General features: G+C 44.0%; 1 protein-coding gene across 1 annotated transcript in view; it reads right to left on the reverse strand.

Moving 5' to 3' along the window:
- The window catches only part of LOC127583555 (proprotein convertase subtilisin/kexin type 7-like), a 231,374-nt gene that overhangs the window by 26,731 nt on the left and 183,357 nt on the right, over positions 1 to 21,286 (reverse strand). The window contains exon 12 of the mRNA XM_052039648.1: positions 8,330 to 8,486. Coding sequence (XP_051895608.1) covers positions 8,330 to 8,486 — 157 coding nt within the window. The remainder of the gene's footprint in view (positions 1 to 8,329; positions 8,487 to 21,286) is intronic.

The following is a 21,286-nucleotide window of genomic DNA, read 5'->3' on the forward strand; positions in this document are numbered from 1 at the left end:
ATGTTTGAATTCTGCACTAATGATCTGAAGACAAGTTCGAATCCCAGCATGACAGCTCATGAATCTAAATTCAAGTAATAAAATAAAACTGGAATTAAAAATTTAGCACCAGGAATGACAACCATGGTACTATCCATTCAGATCACTCATGCCCTCAAGGACAGAAATCTGTCACCCTTATCCCTGAGTTATGTTGGTCCAACTCAATGATGTTTACTCTTAAATGGCCCAGGAAGCCACTCAGTTCAAGGGGCATCTGGAGACAGATGCTGGCCTTCCCAGATTGTCCAAATCTCATGAATAAATGAATGGGGTGGATAGTTGTGCCGCTAGTAGAACATGGTTCAGTCCTGATCTCCAGTGCTGTTTGGGTGGAGTTTGAACATTGTCCCTGTAAATGCATGGGTTTCCTCCGGTTTCCTCTCACATCCCAAAGACAAGCGACTATAAACTGTCCCTGGTATGTAGGTGAGTGGTAGAATCTAGAAAGGTTGATGGGAATGTGGGGAGAATTAAATTGGGATTAGTGTAGGATTAGTGTAAGTGGGTGCTTGATGGTCACATCGGGCTGAAGGGCCTGATTCTGTGCTGTATCACTTTATGACAAAATTAAAAACATGGGAGTATTTATGGTAATTATCAAAACAGGAGTAGGAATAATAAAATAAAATCCTCCAACACCTGATATGATTTTCACTTTTCCTCAATCATCACTGAGTGCCCTGGAACATAAGCCTGAAGAAACTAGATAGTTTCTCAGAGATTAAAATTTGAAAGATGCAATCTTTCCACAGCTGGTTTCCACAGATGCCACAGCTGGTTTTTAATCAGGTGAGTTAACTTCCCTTTGAGCATGCAACTCAGGAAGCCAATTTAATTTAGATCTCCAACAGGACCAAAAAAAACCCAGCAGGCAGTCAGGCACAGTGTAAAATGAGCCATCCTTGCTGCTAAATTCACCTGGGACACCCACAATCAGACAGATCCTTGACATGCCTACAAATGGACATATTAAGTGGAGGATAAGTCCAATCAACCTAATACCCTGTTCAACCTTTTTGTTCAATCTTAATCAGCTTCCTCAATTTGTCTGTAACTTTGTTCTTACCCTCTCTGGGGAAAAAAAAGTCTTTTGAACTGGTTTATAATATTTTGAATTAATTTTTCCAAATCTCAATGATGCTTTGATGAATACGTTCAACGTGAGTTACTTCCCTTCGAAAAGATTTGTTAAAGTGGATGGTGGCTTCACAAATCCCAAAAGTTTTATGTTGAGATGTTAGATTTTGAGCAACAACAAATCATTTGTCCCAACCTAACAAAAAATGTTGTAAGTTTAACATTGTCATGAAAATACTAAAGGAAGATATTTCATAGATTTATATTGAGATACAGCACAGAAACAGGCCCTTCAGCCCATTGAGTCCATACCAACCATCAACCATCCATTTACTCTAATCCTACGCTAATCCCATTGATTTTTCTCTGCACTTTCTCAACTCCCCCCAGATTCTACCCCTCGCCTGCACGAGGGGCAACTTACAGTGGCCAGTTAACCCATCAAAACAGAATCTCTTTGGGATGTGGGAAGAAACCAGAGCACCTCGAGGAAACCCACACATTCACAGGGAGAACATGCACACTCCAAACAGATAGCACCCAAGGTCAGGGTTGAACCTGGGTCTCTGGCGCCTTGAGGCAGCAGCTCAAACAGCTGTGCTGCCCAATGTATTGAATAATAGATCTTTGCATTGGAAAAAATTAACAGCACTTGTAATGCTCTGTTGGATTGAAAAACACAAAATCTGTATTTAAATAGTGCCTTTAACATAGTACAATGACTGCAGGTGTTTCAGGCAGAATTCAATGCTGAACCACTTAAGGAAATGTGGAGGTAGGTAACCAAAAGCCTGGTCACTCAGAGGCAGAGATGTTAAGGAAGAGAATTCCTTAGTTCAGGTAGTTGAAGGCAAAATCTATACTGAATGGAGTAAAGGGTTGAGTTGGAGGAGGGGAGAAAGTGCAGAATAGGTTTCGCTCTTGACTGCCTTTATTTTGACGTTTATATCCTCTCTGATCCAGAAACCAGGGGCTAGAAACCCCAAGAAAATGGGGCTGTTGTTGTTGAAAATCAGGTTAGAGCAGAGCTGAGAAATTTTAAGAACATTTTGGGGAACCTTAGCAGGAAATTTCACTCTTCATTTCTTTGCAGAAATCTTGTTCTTCCTTGAGCTAACCTTCTGATATAGAACAATAGCATGATGTGCAAAATTTGCCTGCAGTGAGATTTTCAACCCCACTGGTCTGAAAAACAATGGTTCTTATTTACTCATAGAACCTGTGAAACTGCGCTATTTAAAGGGACAACTCGCAAACTATATTCAAGGCCATTCTTTTTCCTCACTGTCTCTGTCCTACAACCTCACGTTTGTCTGTGGCAATCAGGGTCACTCTCAGTTTCCTGTCAGGATCATTTCTGCCACATCGTATCATAGAGTCATAGAGTTATAAAGCACAGAAATAGGCCCTTCAGCCCAACTCATCCGTGCTGACCAAGGTGCTTACCTAAACTAGTCCTATTTGCCCACATTTGGCCCATATCCCTCCTATCCATGTACTTATTCAAATGTCTTTTAAATGTTATTATTGTGTCTGTCTCTACTTTCTCCGGTAGCTTGTTCCATACACGCACCACCCTCTGCGTGAAGAAGTTGCCCCTCAAGTCCCTTTAAAACCCTTCTCTTCTCACTTTAAACCTATGCCCTCTAGTCTTTGGTTCCCTTTCCCCGGGAAAAAGACGGCGTGCATTACATCCCATGGTTTGCTGCACAACGCTACATTACGGAGGTCTCCCATTCTCCATACTCAAGGAGAGAAGACTTCATCTGCTCTTCCTTCAGTCCACAGGAACAAGCATGGGTAATTGCCTCCATTGCAGGCTTCTCCAGAGAGCAGCCATTCAGAGATTGCACTCATGTCCTCACAGGGACCTCTCTGGCAGGAGCCCTGGAGAGTTTCTGTGGCCTCAGGAACAAAGAATATGCCTCGAGCAGATGCCGTTCTTCAGCAGCCTCTCCAAGGCCCTCCACCCTGCTCTGTCACTGCAGCACTCATTCATTCAGTACCTGCACTTCTCAGTGGCTGGAAGAGTGTTGCTTGATATGTCCCTTAAAGAGATTGCTGCAAAGATCACATCTGCTGGGCTACATGTTGCAGACTATGACATGTTGCAACATTTCAGTAGGGAAACCCGTGTTGAAACCAACTGTCTTATGCCAACGAAAATGGTGTGGAGTAATTTCTAGGTCATGGAGTTTTGCTGGAAATGTGGATAGAAAGGACATTGAAAATCTTTACCTAGAAAAGGAAAAATATTTCCTCTAAAAGAAAGGGAACTAGAATTCCTCCTGGATGGTGTGATGGTTATGTGAACTGTGCAGCAGAATTTTAATGGAAAATTGATAGCTTTGCGCATGGTATGCACATTGCGATATTCCTTTCACTTCCTCTCTATGTACAACATCCTATTACATGAGCAGCAGTGCTCAAAGGTCTGCAATACAAACCTGCAGAACAGGGTCCTGCCACCACTGGATACTGAGGGACTGGGCCTTGTGTAACAGTCTCCCAAATGTTTTATGGATGCAGTGTTTAATGAGTGGCATTGATGCTTTGTAAGAGAATGTATTGAATTGGTACAATGAATGCAGAGAAAGACATGTCCCAATAGTATTTAATATATATATTATGAATAAAATATACTTCAGAAATTAAAAAAAGCCTAGATGCTGCCTCCTCAGTGTTCTCTGTTGTATGCCTGGTCAGGAGACAGTATGGATAACTCACATTGGGAAGCTTCTGCAAAATATGAGGTATGCCATGGTGAGACCAAACAGTCCTTCTTCAGCAGGTTCCAGTCACGGGATGCTGTGGTGTACAACTGGCTGCAGGTTGATGCCCTTTTAAGTTCAAAACTTCCCATTTTCCTACGACTCCAGCTCTAACTTGGGGCCCTCCCTTATGCATCGCATCCAATCTCCACTCCACAATCCAACCTCAGCAAACAATCATGGTCCTCGCCCTCAGAAGCACCTCCCACAACCTTTAAGAACCTGATCATCCATACCACTACCACCCCCAGCTCTCTTAATCTCTACTGGGGGTCTCTCCCCCACACAGCCACACTCCTGAACCAGGGTCCTGGCCAACTTGTTTTCCTCAATTTGTTCCGCAATGGTGGAGCAAACAAATGGAAGGGCTTTGAGCTTGTTAATTCTGTGTGGGCTGTCCTATTGCACACAATGTAAGATAAGACAAGATATCTTTATTAGTCACATGTACATCGAAACACACAGTGAAATACACCTTTTGCTTAGAGTGTTCTGGGGGCAGCCCGCAAGTGTCGCCACACTTCCGGCACCAACATAGCATGCCCACAACTTCCTAACCCCGTATGTCTTTGGAATGTGGGAGGAAACCGGAGCACACGGAGGAAACCCACGCAGACACGGGGAGAACGTACAAACTCCTTACAGACAGCAGCAGGAATTGAACCCGGGTCACTGGCGCTGTAATAGCGTTACGCTAACTGCTACACAACTGTGCCTCATTCACAACAGAATTTTAAAGCAACAGGCCTTCGCAAGAAACATTCATTGACCTGCTGCACATTGCCTATTTAATGTCCGTCTCCTGCCTCGAAAAATTTCTCTGCAAGGGTAGCGCATGCTGCAACAGCTCATTTCTCTCAACTTATCTGTTAAAACCAACAGTCCTCAGTATATTCAGCAGCTGCAGAAGCAAAATTAGATAACTTTTCCCTACTAAATGCCTAGCAAGAACAATCCTATTATCACCAGATTGACGTCAATACTAATCACAAGAAATGAAAAACAAGCCAGACAGACTTCATTTCAACCAGTGTTTGGGTTTACCAGACACGGTCTAAAGATTGTGTTTCAGAGCTTTGAAACAAGATTTTTTTTCCCCCAGTGATGATAGGTACACAGTGCAGATTATAAAGTCCTACTGGGTATACTGGTGACGGCTGTATGTGTATGTGTGCATTTAACAGAGGTAATATTACCTCAGGGGAGTAAGATAATGTTAGACAACCTCTTCCCCTAATCTCGACATCCTGTCAGAAAATTTACTGAAACTAATTTAGTTAAAACAATATATTAAAAAAAAGCATCAAAGAGTAAACTAATGAAAATCCTACCAACCTTCCACCTTGGATGAAAATGATCTCAAATGTCCAAATGAAACCCTCTCAATATACAGAGCCTTCAGCGTTGAAAACCTATATTGCTGCCAGATGACATTAATAAATATTTTAATTGGACCTAATAATCCCTCAGAAATATTACGAAGTAATTCTATTCCTAAGAACTGAAGCCTATATCCTTCATTCTCAATTTCTAAAGTTCAGTAAAACCATTAGTTCTGAAACTGTTACAGTGGAAGGATCAATGGTTCCTGTAAACCCACCGAGCATGGCAGGTGTCCGGGGAATGGGTTGTATGTATGGTGACAATGCTGGAGATGAACCTTGCTGATAAATGAGAGAAGTTCCACAGCAAACTGCCAGCAATCACCCCTGTAAATGCAAGCAAGTTCTGGATTTGCAGAGGAGTCTGCTCACAGACCATGTGCCAAATTAGACCTGGTGCAGGATACATAGGGTCCTCATTTCAAAGGAGATTTTATATCTACGAGGAAGTACGGCGGAATAAGATAGGATACTTCTCAATTATTTGTGTTTTCAGTAATACTTTTGTGACTGCGTTTGATTCAATTTAAATATTTTTAATTATTTGTTTAATTTGTAATTGTTTATGAAGATTTATAAAGTTGGGGACATTCAGAGGTGTTCCAAAAGCTTGACAGATGACAAAGCTGGAAGCTTGACAGTCCTCTGGCAAAGGTCTTCTCAGCTGTTTGTGGGCAGGGCTTGTCTCACCTATCCATGGGACCTTGTTGAACACTACCTCATTATTTCTTTTATTTTGCACTATTTATAGTAATTTTATGTCCTTGCACTGCACTGCTGCTGCAAAACAACGAATTTCACGACATCTAAGTCAGTGATAATAAATCTCATTATTACACAGCGTGAGGTCCTAGTGCTGTGCAGGGCTTGGCTGATTGGGCTCATTTTCTTTAACCAGCATGTTTGGTGTTGTGAATCTGAACCTGGTAAATGTGGGACAATGAGGAACCCAAGGGAGAGTAGAACTGGGTCTCACAGTAAAACCTGGCCCAACTTATTGATGTAAATAGGAAATGGAAATTGGTAGCAGTGCCCACACTCTGAAGATGTGCAAAATACAGGTGACTACTGTGTAAACTCACTCCACCCTTGATGCAGATTACTTCTGGACTAGACAGACATTCCCTCACAGCACCAATTTTTACCTGGTGTAAAGTGATTTGATTCATTTGCCAATAAACCAACATTAGACTCTATTATAACTTCATGTAACAAAGGTCTACTTATTAATGATTCTATTCTCTCAACTTCATATTTTAACCTAATTCATGGAGATGAACATATCATCAGAAGTTTGTCCTCTGTGGTAATCCCTGATTATGTGATGTGGTTATGCATGCATGTTAAAACTCCACTTCTGAAAATCTGTGTTCCATTGACTTCAAAGGAACAGAATTTCAGAAGTTCAGAGTTCAAAGTGGATGTATCATGTGCTTTGTGCATGGTGCAGAAGACAAATTTCTCCACTGCTCGCAAGTATACATCAAGCGAACTATCCACCTTGACAACAAACATGACAATGTACACCATTCACTGTATAACACAAGGCACAACACATGCACATTTAACTTCCATGAATAAAAGCAAACAACATTGTGGTTTTCAGAAATACCAACAGCTAAGCTCAATGAACGTAATAAAGATAAACTGAGATTTGCCAAGTCTGCTTTTTAATTACCAGTTATGGACTTAATGTCATTTAATATATTCTGGTAAACATTGCACAGTTTCTGAGGGCTTTCATTCTTAAGAAAAGCTGTAGTGGACAAAAGTAAATTCAACTGTTGGTCGTGAAGGCGATTTGAAGTGTAGCAATTAAAACAAAATTCTATTTAATATTGCAGGGACAGACATGGAGGGTTCTCCAGTTTTCTCCTCCATTAGGAAAGTTTTTCAATCCTGTTTACTAATGCTTCTACCACAGAAATGTGTAAACCTGTGATCTCTAGCAGCTGGAAGGGCAAAGGCAGCAAGTGTGTAGCTATGTCATCAGGTCGAAGTGTCTATTTCGTAGCACAGCTGACTGGCTTTGCACTACCTGCTGTATACAGCAACGGTTCCAACCTTGGGGTGTGCGATATCCCTCCCTTGGGGCATTCTACAGATTATATGATTCAAGGCTTCAATGACTTTGAGGTAATTTAGTGAGAAATCTCACAAAAAATTGAGCAAAAATACACTGAGCACACCAGCTACCCAGCCAAAGGGCTGTTAGCAGTCACAGGGAATCCCTGAGATAACTCAATCTCCTTAAAAGGAATAGCCCATGACGTCATTCAGCAATCATGGAGTGGGGAAGAGAGGGAGGGCAGGGTTGAACAGGTTGGGCTTTAATTCCAAAAGTTTAGGAACACAGGGATAGAGGACTGCTATGTCTCTGTGGGTCAGCAATCAAGGACCTGATTTTAATTTTTTGTTAACATTTTTAGTAAATTTTCAATGGTTTTGAATATTTCTGAACTCAGAGACATTTGGAGCCCTTTCAGAAATCTGACAGAAGGCAAATCTGGGGCATGGCGTTGAAATTCATCAATCCTCCACCATATTGTGGGCAGTAAAATAAGCCTCGACATTAAGTTGAAGAAAGCTGGGAAATTTTCCGAATTCAAAACCTTGTTCAGAGTGAAATACTTCAAAGGCTAAAATCTGCTTCCAATTAAGTGGTCACATCAGGGAGGTTCCTTGCTTCTGAGATGTCTGATGTCAGTGGAGTTTTATTGATTACCCATTGCTCACCAATGTGCTGGCTGTGGTTTTTGCTGCAGGTATTAAACTCTTGCCTGCTCCCTAATATTCTTCTTTGCCAGTCTCTGACCCTGACCACACTCCTGCTGTGTCCAAGGTGGCAATTTCCTCAGATGTTGCTGCATACTTCAACAGTCATTTAGATATTCCCCCTCCGATCTGCTCTTGACACACTTCTACTTCCACCAGACCCTTTCACTCCTAGTACTCCACCAATGCTGAGATTCCAATCCCAGTCCATTTTAGCCAGAGCATTTTCCTCCATGATTTCAGGGAAGGTGCTCAGGAAGCTTCCTCTACCAGACCACTTACCTGTCCATCAGGCGTTTTGCTCCGATGAGTGATGACATCCCGCTGGGGCAGTGTAGTGTCAGCTCCAGGGCGCCGCGAGCTGGGTGCGATATGGTCACGGTGACTGCCACATGTTCTAGAGTCTTCATGCCCGACAAGTGCAAGTCATCAGCGGTTACTGTGGAGAACAAAGTTCTTCTTACTCACATCTGCAGCATAATCAGAGGCCGATCAGCCCATCAGGTCCATGCTAATTCCCAGCAGAGCAATTCCATCAGTCCCACTTTCCGTTCCTCTTTTCCTAGAGCCCTGCAACTTATTCTCTTACACATACCCATCAAATCTCCTTTGCCACTTCCTACATGACAGGCAATCTACAGGAGCCAATCAACTTTCCAACATGTGTTTGGAACATAGGAGGAAACCAGAGCACCCAAGGGAAACCCACGTAGTCACGCGGAGAGCGTGCAAGCTCCACTCAGACAATACCCCAAGGTCAGGATCGAACCTGGGTCCCTGATTCTGTGTAAAACTGCTGTGCCACCTGTATTTAAAACCAACGCAACTTGAGCAAAGAGTTAACCTGGTTAACACTGGATGTGAGAAGAAGCAACAAAATGGTCCGCAATCATTGAAATTTACAGCACAATAAATTTCTGTAAATCACAGCCTGGTGTGGAGTCGGCGGCTAAAACTGGATTAAAGGTTAATCCCACTTCCCAGCTCTTGGTTCCCAGCGCTGCAAGTCACAGCTTTTCAATGCTCATCCGAGTGCTTATTAAATGCAGTGAGGGTTTCTATCTCCACCATCTTTTTCAGCAAGGCGCAGCCCCCACCACCTGATCTGCCATATCAACCAAGGCCTGAGTGAGGGAAAATTGGGATATGAGTCAGCTCCCCCTGTCAGGCAAAATCTGCCCCAATAAAGATCCTACACAGCTGGAGGTCCAGAAGGTGCCAGTATCAATGAACAGAATCCAATCCATGTCTTCTTCCATATTGGAGAATGCTGTCATTCAGTGAAATTGAAGGTCCTCATCTAGCTAATATAAATTGGCCTCAGGAAAATGGAGGATCAACAGAATCTTATAGGAAGTTGTGGGCATGATATGTTGGCACCGGAAGCGGGGTGACACTTGCGGGCTGCCCCCAGAACACTCTACGCAAAAAGATGCATTTCACTGTGTGTTTCGATGTACATGTGACTAATAAAGATCTTATCTTGAATGAAATATTTTCTCATCTCTCCTCAAATCCTATTCATCCTACTGAACCCTCTGTCAAAGGAAAGAAGTCCAGGACACTGAGCCCCTCCCACGGTGGAAGTGATGGGTGGCATTTTTAAGTCTTGGCTGAAGCCCATCGACTGGAAGTGAGAAAAACAGAGTAGAAGAAATTTGTCTGTGCAAAGCCAAAACAAAAGCAGCATTGTGACATTGATTGAAAAATAGCTTTATTGTGGAGTGATGCAATTCCCTAAGTTTCTGGGTGTCTTGGCAACTGTCACTGACACTGAATGTACATTTTCAGGTGAAATCTTTTCTGGCATCAACTTTGACCAAATGACATCAGAACAGTGCAACACCCACAATTCATTGTCAATAAAACTTTCAAGCACAACGATCTGATAAAGATCTACAAACAATCTGCTGGAGGAGCTCAGTGGGTTGAGAACCATCTGTGGGGAGGAGAGGAATTGTTGACGTTTCAGGTTGAAACCCTGCAATCAGGACTGATGACCGAATCGTTGACAATTTCTTTGTCCCCACAGATGCTGCTCGACCCACTGAGTTCCTCCAGCAGATTGCTTGTTGCCCAGATTTCAGCATCTGCAGTCTCTTGTGTCTCCCATCTGATAAAGAGCACTCACTGATGGAAAAAACAACTTTTAAATAACATTGCGTCTGAATTGTAAGCATTAGGAAAAGTTGTTTTTTCCATCAGTGAGTGCTCTTTATCAGATGGGAGACACAAGAGACTGCAGATGCTGAAATCTGGGCAACAAGCAATCTGCTGGAGGTCACATAGACTAAAACTGATTCATAGTCAGACTGCTTCACTACACTCCATGTAATCTGTAGACTACTCATGGTAAGCACTAATCCTACACCTGCATCTTCACCACTTTGCTTCAACCAAAACTAACTTCCAATGCCCATTAGTCTGGGCCTAACACAATCTTATTCTGGTTTCTGCCCTCCTTCTTTCCAGGTCTTGGCCCGAAACGTCGACTGTTCATTTCCCTCCACAGATGCTGCCTGACCCGCTGAGTTCCTCCAGCAGTTTGTGTGTTGCTTCTTCATGGATAAATGTAAGTAGCTCCTGAGCAACTCCTCATCAGCTCCATAACACCAAGTTGACTGGCTTCAGGCATTTGCTGCCATCACAGCTTCCCCAAAGCACAGACACACAGAAACTACACTCATGATCTTATAGAAACCACTATCCTCACCCTCCCCTGTCAACATCCTACAAGCAACACCTGGCTGTGGCCCTAAAGAGTCATCATGGTCACTATGAACGGAAGACGTCCCTCTTGGAGCTAATGCCATCTACTAGTCTCTCAACTTCCTTTCAGTAAACCCAGGAGCATGTTCCTGCCCTCAGGAATCATTGGTGCAGCCATAGTGAAGTAAGCTGGAGGGTACTGGTGATGTTGTGCACCGTTACCTTAAAGGCTGTTGATGAGCCCTCTGCTGTATAACTAAGTGCTGGTAGCTGCAAGAAATTCAGCTGGAGCTTTTCAATAATGTTTGCAGTCTCTGAAACAGAGTGCCTGCAATTGTAGTACACCCTAATAGCTCTGATGAATATTGCAATCTTTTTAGAATTTTTAAAACAGCATTAGGGGGACACGTAACAACTCTTTAATAAAAATAAGAGTGCAGACAAGGGAGCAGCTACAGCAGAACAAATGCCTGGGCTCATATCATGCAATCGATTTATACACAAAGTGGTAAAATGTTCACTTAAAAAGAAGAAACCACAGCAACTTTGCCCAACCACAGTATTTTTGCCAAGTAGGATATTTCTTCAAGGGGGGGAAAGGACAGTTACACACAAAATTTCTATTGTCAATCAAGTCTGGGTCATCTACAGCAGTGCCATCACCAGGCTTGATTGACGGTCGAGGTAGCCAATCATACTCACTTCTTTTGTACGAGTGCTGTCAAAATATGTAGATACGTAAAATTGTCAGCACATTGGTTGTCTCCTGATTTTGTCACTGGTTGTCAACTGCACGTTCAATATCCACCTCTAAATGCTTTAATACAGCCTTTATGACAATGAAAAATACTTCCAATATGAAAAGACTGCCACATCCTGCTCAGTTTGGGGAGACCGTATACCTTACTGACAGGAACTGGGTGTGCAAACATAGGACAAAACAGCATTTTAATAGGATCTGATATGTTTATTTTCCTGAGAGGATCTATACTGCAGCTTGGGACGTGATTCATTCCTACGTTACACATAAACCAGGTGAATAAGACCATTATCATTCATGCAACACATCCACATAATCTGCAACATGGCGAGACCAGGCATGGAAATGTTACTGAATTACTGGGGGTAATGTTAGCCTATAGGATGCACACTGTTCTTTCATGGGAGCTCCACTAAACTCCATTGGTTTGCAGGTCCTCTCCGGGTTATGATAGCCCAACTAACAGATACCCGTACATATGAATGAGCATTTGGGAGACTGGCGGGATGGATTTGCCAGCTGCTGTGTGGCTGGAGGCACCTTCTGCCATGTGGGAGCTCAGTTTGCGGCAATGTCATTACGTCTTGCAGAGAAATTTGAGTGGTTGACTTAAACTTCATGGTTTAACTACACTTTGCCCTTGATTGGCCAATGTTTTTGTTTAAATATATTGCTGGGCAGTAGCATTTCCGACTTGTAAACTGTTCGGATTACAAACAGTTCTCAGGAACAGAAGAAACCCCGTCATAACCTGGGGAGGACCAGTATGCAATTTTTAAATTTAGTTTTTAATTATTTCTACATTGGTTATTCACATTTTCATAAGATATGGATGATCTTGGCCTTGGACTTTGTAGTTGGAACAGCAATGACGTTTATGGACCAAACTGCATTTGCACAGGGAGGAGTGCACTTGGCAATATACCCTGAGGTAGTCTGTTGCATTCACATTTCTATTGTGTCTTCAAGAGCGAGGCCACACAGTGGATAGGATCAGGAGGCCCACGAGTCTGTTGGGGTGTAGGAGGGAACCAGAGCATCCAGAGGAACCATGTGCAGGGAATGTATACACTCCACACAGGCAGTACCCGAGGTCAGGATTGAACCTAGGTTTCTGGCACTGTGAGGCAGTGGCACTAACCGCTGCATCACTGTGGCTCAGCCAACACCTTCCAGACCAGATTAACTGGCTGTTCCTCTCATTGCTAGGGCAGATTGGTTCCAAGAGTCACCTCAATTACAAGAGTGTATGCACGTCAAACACTGGAGCGAGCAAAGGTCCAAAGTGCGCTACGCAAATGCAGGTTACTCGGTTAAACGTCTTTTCAGACTGCTGAGGCTCACCAACCAGGCGCAAGCATGAACATCAGCCTCTCGTGAAGGGCACTTGGGATCTGTGAAACCGTACCTCGGTGCCTTCTACAAAGGCAGCGGAACAGGAAAGAAGCTTGGGAAAATCTCCCAAAAAAAAAGTGAAGGAAGAAGCAAGAGAGACTGACCGTAACCAAAACAAACAGCCACTGAAAAACTTAAGGAAAGCAAGCTCATTCTCTGCTGAGTGCATCCACCATTTTACTTGTGCTGTTCTTACTCTGTACAGAGGGAGAGCAGCATTTATAAAAGAGCTCCAAACTTCCTTCTGTTGCAGACGGAGCAATGAGTTGGCAATCTCTTGCTGAGTGTATTGGAAAAGACTCTGATAATGCAAGTTCTGGGTGCTCTTTGACAGCCGGCCTCTGTCTACACTTTACTGCCACCCGTGTTTGGAGCAATAACATTGCCTTAAATGGTCAACAAGCCGAGAGTAACCTGGCTGTCGACCAGCATCAGCACTGAAGCAGCCTCTTGTTTAATTTAAAAGTTTGCATCACATTTCCTCCTTGATAAATTTTCGGCAGAAACGTTACTTTCAGCTGTCTTTAAGCCAAAAGTGATAAACAATTAGATATTAAAACCAGGGGGCAGGCATGAGATCACTTGCCTGCTGGCAGTAACCATTTGAAGATGGGCTTAGTGTTTACTTCATCCCAAAAGAAGTCAGGCAACAGCTTCCCCCTCTTAGCACAAGAGGCTCAACTCCTGTCACTATTAGCTAGTGATTCCTGCCAATGGCACCACACAACGAATAGGCATGATTTGGTGGTGATGCTTTCCCTAGTTGGATGTACTCACAAGGCCACATTTCACCATGGGGAGGCTGGGAGTTCAGACAGCTCCCTAAACCACCCTTATAAGATAAGATAAAATAACTAATAGTCACATGTACATTGAAACACACAGTGAAACGCATCTTTTGCGTAGAATGTTCTGGGGGCAGCCCACAAGTGTCACCACACTTCCAGTGCCAACATAGCATGTCCACAACTTCCTAACCCGTATGTCTTTGGAATGTGGGAGGAAACCGGAGCACCCAGAGGAAACCCACGTAGACACAGGGAGAACGTACAAACTCCTTAGGGACAGTGTCGGGAATTGAACCTGGGTCGCTGGCGCTGTAATAGGGTTACACTAACCGCTACACCACCGTGCCTCATCATGGATCATATGTTCCAGGAGCTGGATATTCTGCTGCCAGAGAGAGTTCAGGATAGCAGGTGGGTAGAAAGGGCAGGAGCCGCAGGCACCTCCGGGCTCGTGCACATTCCAGGCTGCAGAGGATGTACTAAGGTCTGCACTGAAGTTTAGTGCAGCCAATGCCAAAGCTTTGTAGGGAAGGACTGCACTCTAAGGTCCTGCTGGCACTCGACAGTGAGGGACTAGGTCCTGTGTAACAGATCTGCAAACACTTGAAGGGTGTATTGTTCGAAGAGACTGCATGTGTGACATTGGGCCTCTGTACAGACAATGTCCTAACTTGATGACACTACAAAGGTACTGACCTGGCAATACTATGAATGCATAGACTGGACAACACTATGAATGTAAAGAAAGCCACTTACTATTTTGTATTTCTTCAAAGTATTTTTTTATCAATAAAGTTTGCTTTTGAAATAAAAAAGTGCGCCTTTCTTAAACCTGTCCTCAGCATGAGAGACTCGTGGAAGTGATTGGTGGAAGAGGGAGTGTAGTCCAAAACATTGAACTATGGGGCATGGAGGGGGCACAGAATGGGGAGAACATGGAAGCAAAGATAATGCAGTTGTCATAAGAAGGGGGGGCAGATGGGTGTTTCTGCAACAGTTAATGACAGACGCATATGGTGGATTGCCTCCCTGGTGTCGGGGTAATGGGTGTCGCTAACTTGGTGCAGGGCATCGCTAACTTGGGGTGAAGGGACTGAGCCATAGGCTGCGGTACCAACAACAGAGGTAGGAAAAGGGATGAGATCTGCAGGTAGATTTGAAGGAGTTAGGAAAGGGTTTAAAAAGGACCTCAAGATAGTAATTGCTGGATTTCACCCAGTGCCACGCACTGGTGAGCACAGAATCTGGAGGGTAGCGCAGATTAAAGCGAGGCTAGACTTTAGATTCCTGGGGCATTGAGATCAGTTCTAGAGGAGGCAGAACCAAAACTGACCAAAGGGATTATACCTCAATGGAGGTGGAACTATGGTCATGTGGGGAGATGTACAGGGCTGTGGAGAGCAGAGGACAGTTTACATAGTTTACAGATGATGGACACCAAGGCGTAGCACTGAAAAGGAGAAAAATGTGCAAAAAGAATCGAGAAAGATGGATAACACTAGAGCAAGAAATAGTACCAAACTAAGAACAAGTATGTAAAGATCTTAGTTAGGTTTACAGCAAATGTACAACACAGTAAAAGCATAGTCAAAATTGGCTTAAAATAGGGGATTGAATATACCTGGTACAAGGATGTTCATGAAAGATAGGGAAGTGAAGGGGGGCGAGGTGCTAGGGTGGTGGAGAGGGGGAGAGGGGGAGGGGGAGAGGAGAGGGATGATGCCCTGGCATGATCAAGATCAGAATCTATTTGGGCAGAGTTAAGAAAAAACAAGAGGTGCCATTAAATTACTGTGTCTATTCTACAGGCCACCAACCAATAGGAAGGGCACAGAGCAAAAAGTTTACAGAGAAGTTACAGAGATGTGGAAAAGCCCAAATCAGGAACGTCAACTGTCCTAATTTAGATTGGAAAGTAACGTGAGGGATGATGAGGAGGAGGAGGCTTTGAGTGTGCTCAGGAGACCATCCTGAGCAATGCAAAGGCTAAAAGGAGATATTTCAGGTTGAGTTCCCACAGGAGAAAAGGGTAGGAAAATTAAAGCCGGAACTCCCTAGATAAGAGATTAAAAGTTTAAGGAAGCAGTAAAGAAGATGCTTGTGACAGATGTCTGATCAATAATTGAAGTGAGAACCAGGCTGATTACAAGAAGTTCAGAGAAGAAGAAATAAAAGGAAGAAGAGAGGCAAAGAGAGAGTGTGAGAAAAGACCAATGGCAAACATCTTTCAGAGGCATCTGGACAGTGTACAGATGGTAAAAGGAGAGGTTGGGACAATTGAAGACCAAACAGGAGACTGATTCATGGGGGCAGAGGGCACAGTTGAGGCGCTGACACAAGAGACTGCAGATGCTGGAACCTGGGGCAACACGCAAAAAGCTGGAAGAACTGGGCGGGTCAGGCGGCATCTATGGAGGGAAACGGACAGTCGACGTTTCGGGTCGAGACCCTTCGTCTGGACTGAAAAATAGAGGGGAGGTGGTCAGGATAAAAGAGTGGTGGGCATGGTGGAGCAGGAGCTGGGAGGTGACGGGTGGAAGTGACAAAGGGCTGAAGATGATGGAATCTGATAGGAGAGGAAGGTGCAGCCTGGAATAAAGGGAGGGAGGTGGGGATGGTGGATGGGAATAGTGGGGGAGGGGAAAGAGTGGGGGAGGGGAAAGAGTGGGGGGACGGGCAGATGGAGAGGATGGAAGAGCGGAAAGGGGCTGGGTAGATCAGGAGGAGAGAGAAAAGGAACAGAGGGGGAGCAGTTTACCAGAGGTTGGAGAGTTCAGCGATCATGCCACCGGGTTGTAGACTACTCTTCTGCACTTTCTCCAAAGCCTCCACATTCTTCCTACGATGGGGCGACCAAAATTAAATGCACTACTTCAGATGCGGCCTAACCAGGTTTTTACAAAGCTGCAACGTAACTTTCTGACTCTTGAATTCAATGCCTCAGCTAATAAAGGCAAGCATGCATACACCTTCTTTACCACCCTGTCAAACTGTGAAGCCACTTTCAGGGAGCTTTGGACTTGGACCCCAAGATCCTTTGTATATCAGCACTGTTAAGGGTCCTGCTGTTAACTGTGTACTGTCCCTTTTACATTTGATCTCCTAAAGTGCAACACCTCACACTTGGCTGGATTAAACTCCACCTGCCATTTCTCTGCCCATGTCTGCAACTGATCTGTATCTCACTGCATTCTTTGGCAATCTTCTATACTATCCACAATGCCACCAATCTTTGTATCATCTGCGAACTTACTAACCCACCCATCCACATTTTCCTTCCAAATCATTCATGTATATCACAACCAACAAAGGTCCCAGTACGGATCCCTGCAGAACACAACTAGTCACAGAGCTCCAGCCAGAATAAGACTCATCAACCACTACCCTTTTACTTCTATGGGCAAGCCGATTCTGAATCCAAATGGCCAAGTCACCATGGATCCCATGCGTCTTAATCTTCTACATGAGCATCCCACGAGGGACCCTAGTTTGCGTTTAGTCTTACCTTGGCAGTAGAGGAGGCCGAGGACAGACATGTCGCTGTGGGAAGGGGAATTGAAACGGCTGGCAACCGGGAGATCCAGGCGGCCATGGCGGATGGAGCGCAGATGCTCGGCGAAGCAGTCACCCCATCTGTGTCTGGGCGCTAACTGAGCAAATTACATCATTCTTCACCAAGGAAGACAGTGTTGCTGCATTTTCATCAGTGGATCGTGGAGTTGAGGTGGTGGATGAGTTAAAAATTAATTAAAAGAAATTGGAAAAGCTACGAGTACTGAGTGGATACATCACTCAGTGCAGAAGGGGCCCAAAGTTGCAGAAGAAAGGAGGAGACTTGGAGACCCTGGCCATAATCTCCATACATCTGTAGAAACAGGGTTGATGCCTGACGACTGCAGAATTGCAAATGTTGCACCTTTGTTCAAAAAAAGTGTAAGGAAAGATCTGGTTCAACAACAATAGGCCAATCAGGTTAACTCTGGAAATGATCATCAGGGACAGAATTAGACCAAGTGTGGATTGATTAGAGAAAAACAGCATAGATTTGTTAAAGGAAGTGTTTAAATAACTTATTAAAGTCTATTTGATGAGCTAACAAATAGAGCTGATGAAGGAAGTACATTTAATGCGGTCATAGAGTCATACAGCAAGGAAACAGGCCCTTCGGCCCACTGAGTCTATACTTACCATTAACCACTAATCCTACATTAATCCCATTTTTTATTCTCTCCACATTTGTATCAACTCCTCCCAGATTCTAGCCCTCACCCACACATTAGGGGCAATTTACTGTGGCCAATTAACCTACTAACCTGAACGTGTTTGGGATGTGGGAGGAAACCAGAGCACCCGAGGGAAAACTCAGGTGCAGGGAAAACGTGCAGACTCCACACAGACAGCACCCGGGGTCAGGATTGAACCTGGGTCTCTGACAGACTGAGGTGGTGGTTCTGCTGGCTGTTTTCACATGGTGCTAAGTGCGGGAGTGGAAGCATTGTGTTACTGGATCCATAACTCAGAAGGCTGAATCTAATGGAACAGCTGGATGGACGGAGTCACAGAGTGGGACAGCGTACAAACAGGCCCTTCGGCCACCATGTCTATGCTGACCATCATGCTGATCTCTATTAATCCCACTTGCCTACATTAATTCCATATCCGTCTATGTCCAGCTCATTCAAGTACCGGTCCAGATGGACTTTCTCTGTAGCTGTGACACTTTACACTGTACTGTTATTGTTTTTACCTGTACTACATCAATGCACTCTGTACTAACCCAATGTAACTGCACTGTGTAATGAATTGACCTGTACGATCGGTATGCAAGACAAGTTTTTCCTCTGTACCTCGGTACGAGTGACAATAATAAACCAATACCAATAAATGTTGTTACTGTTCCTGCCTCCACCACCTCCTCTGGCAGCTCATTCCAGATACCCACTGCTCTGTGTGTGAAAAATTTACCCTTCACATCCCTTCTAAACCTCTTCCCTTTCGCCTTCAACCTATTCCCTCTAGTTTTAGACACCCCTACTATGGGAAACAGACATTGGCTATCTACCCTATCTGCAGCTGTCATAATTTTATATACCTCTATCATGTCACCTCTCAGCCTCCTTCGCTCCAGGTAAAACAGACCCAGCCTGTCCAGTCTCTCCTGATAACTCAAGCCCTCCAATCCAGGCTACATCCTTGTGAATCTTTTCTGCACCCTCTCTAGCTTTATTACATCTTTTCTGTAGTGCAGTGACCAGAACTGCACAGAGTATTTCAAGTGTGGCCTAACCAAGGTTTTGTACAACTGTAACATGACGTCCCAACTGTTGTCTCAGTCAATTACTGCAAGTGTGCCATATGCCTTCTTCACCACCCTAAATGTGTTGCCACTTTCAAGGAACTATGTACGATGTACACCTGGGACTCTCTGTTCTACAACACTCCCCAGGGCCCTGTCATTTACTGTGCAAGCCCTCCTCTGGTTTAACTTCTCAAAATGCATCACTTCTCACTTTTCTGAGTTAAATTCCAGCTGCAGTTTCCTTGCCCACTTACCCAATTGATCAACATCCTGACGTAACCTTAGATAACCTTCTTCACTGTCCACTATACCACCAAATTTGGTGTCATCTGTTAACATACTAATCTTACCACCTACATTCTCATCCAAATCATTAACATTTATGACAAACAATAGGGGACTCAGCACCGATCCCTGTGGCACACCGCTGGTCACAGGCCTCCAAGCTGAAAAACAACCCTCCACTGTCACCCTCTGCCTTCTACTGTCAAGCCAATTTTGTATCCAGTTGGCTAGCTCATCCTGAACCTCAAGTGTTCTAACCTTCCGGACCAGGCTATCATGTGGGACCTTAGTATCTGTGAACTTTCTAAACGTGTTTGATAAAGTTCTGCATCAAGGGCATGGCATTGGGAATGAAGTCCATGGAATAATAAAATGCATTGTAGCTGTGTGGACAGACAATCAATGAAGTGACAGGAACAGTGAGTAGTAGTGTAGGGTTGTTTCTTAGACTGGAGGGAAGCGTGCAGTGAAATCCCTAGGGTCAGTACCAGGACCACTGCCTTTCCTGATTTGGATGTACAAGGCAATTTGTAGATGGCAAAACTTGGAAGCATAGTAAACTGTGAGGGGGATAGTTATAGACTTCAAGGAACTGTCGAAAGGCTGGAGTGGTTGATGAGACTAGCACAGAAAATGCAAAGTGTTACATTTCTATAGAAAGAACAAAGAACGAATTTAAACCACAGGGCACTTCCACAAAGGGTACAGGAACAGAGAGAATTTGTGTTAAATGTGCATAAATTGTTGAAAGTGGCAGGGCAAGGCAGATTGAGAAAATGGTTGAAAGAACATAAAGGGCCTCAAGCTCTATAAAAAGTAGCACAAATGCCAATTGACCAGCAAATATCCAGCAATGAGGCAATGGTCAGACCAGTTTGGGGTTTGATATTCCTTGTCAGTTACGCCAAACTCATCCCCAACCAACGGATTCCCTACAGAACCAGGATACTTCACTCCTCTCTCCACCATCAGACAATGCTTCTGGGTGGCAGGTTTACAAGCCATAACTAGGCATTTTGTTTTCGATACAACAGCATCTGGCTGTGATATGAGAGAGCTTGTGAAGGCAATTACCAGTCTACTCATGGCAATAAACCTCTCCTGTGGGGTTAAAAGAATTGGCAAGTTAAATCTCAAATGTATCGCAATCCAAATACAATCACTTCTCTGTTTGTTTGGGAAACCAAGTCTGGGAGTAGTCAGTTTAACACATTGAAACATTCAAAACAAATCAGAAATGTTAACAATTTAGTGCAAAGGACAAGATAACAAAGATTTCACCAGTTTCAAGAGCACAAGTGCTGGAAGGACTCATCCAGTCAAGCAGCATCTGTGGAAGGAGAGCAACAAACCAGATGCTGGAGGAACTCAGTGGGTCAGGCAGCATCTATGGAGGGAAATGGACGGTCACCAATTCCATTTGGACCTTTCATCCGGACCCTTCATTTTGTTTGTTGCTCCAGATTCCAGCATCTGTAGTGCCTTGTGTCCGTGGAGGGAGAACCATGTTTTGGGTCAGGGACCCTTCTTCAGAACTGGGGGTAGAGATTGCACCAGCCTTTTCTCTTTCTGGTGTTCTGCTTCATTTTTTTCAGTAAACGTGAACACTATGTGCAGAAAGGGGAAATCTCCCAGAGATCCAACAAACTCTAATTCCATCAATACATCCAAAAATAGACCAATGGTCAATTTATCTCACTGCTGTTTGTGGGACCTTACTGCAGGCAAATTGGTTGTTGTATTTCCTGATGAAATAGCAGCAAGTCCATGTTAAAACCAACTTATCAGATTTAGATATGAGGTCCTCCAAAATTCATCTCCAGTCTTTACTTACACTTCACCCCACTCACCCAGCATCCTTGTGTTTGCTAAACTTCATTCAGCAATGCATTGATTTTAAAATCCTTACTCATGTTCAAATCTCTTAAGGGTATCACCGTCCCTACTCCCTCCAACCAGACTGCATTCCTCCATTTCTGTCTGCTTGTCTTTCCCACAATTGC

This window comes from Pristis pectinata, chromosome 27, assembly GCF_009764475.1.
Source record: "Pristis pectinata isolate sPriPec2 chromosome 27, sPriPec2.1.pri, whole genome shotgun sequence".
Classification (NCBI taxonomy): Eukaryota; Metazoa; Chordata; class Chondrichthyes; order Rhinopristiformes; family Pristidae; genus Pristis; species Pristis pectinata.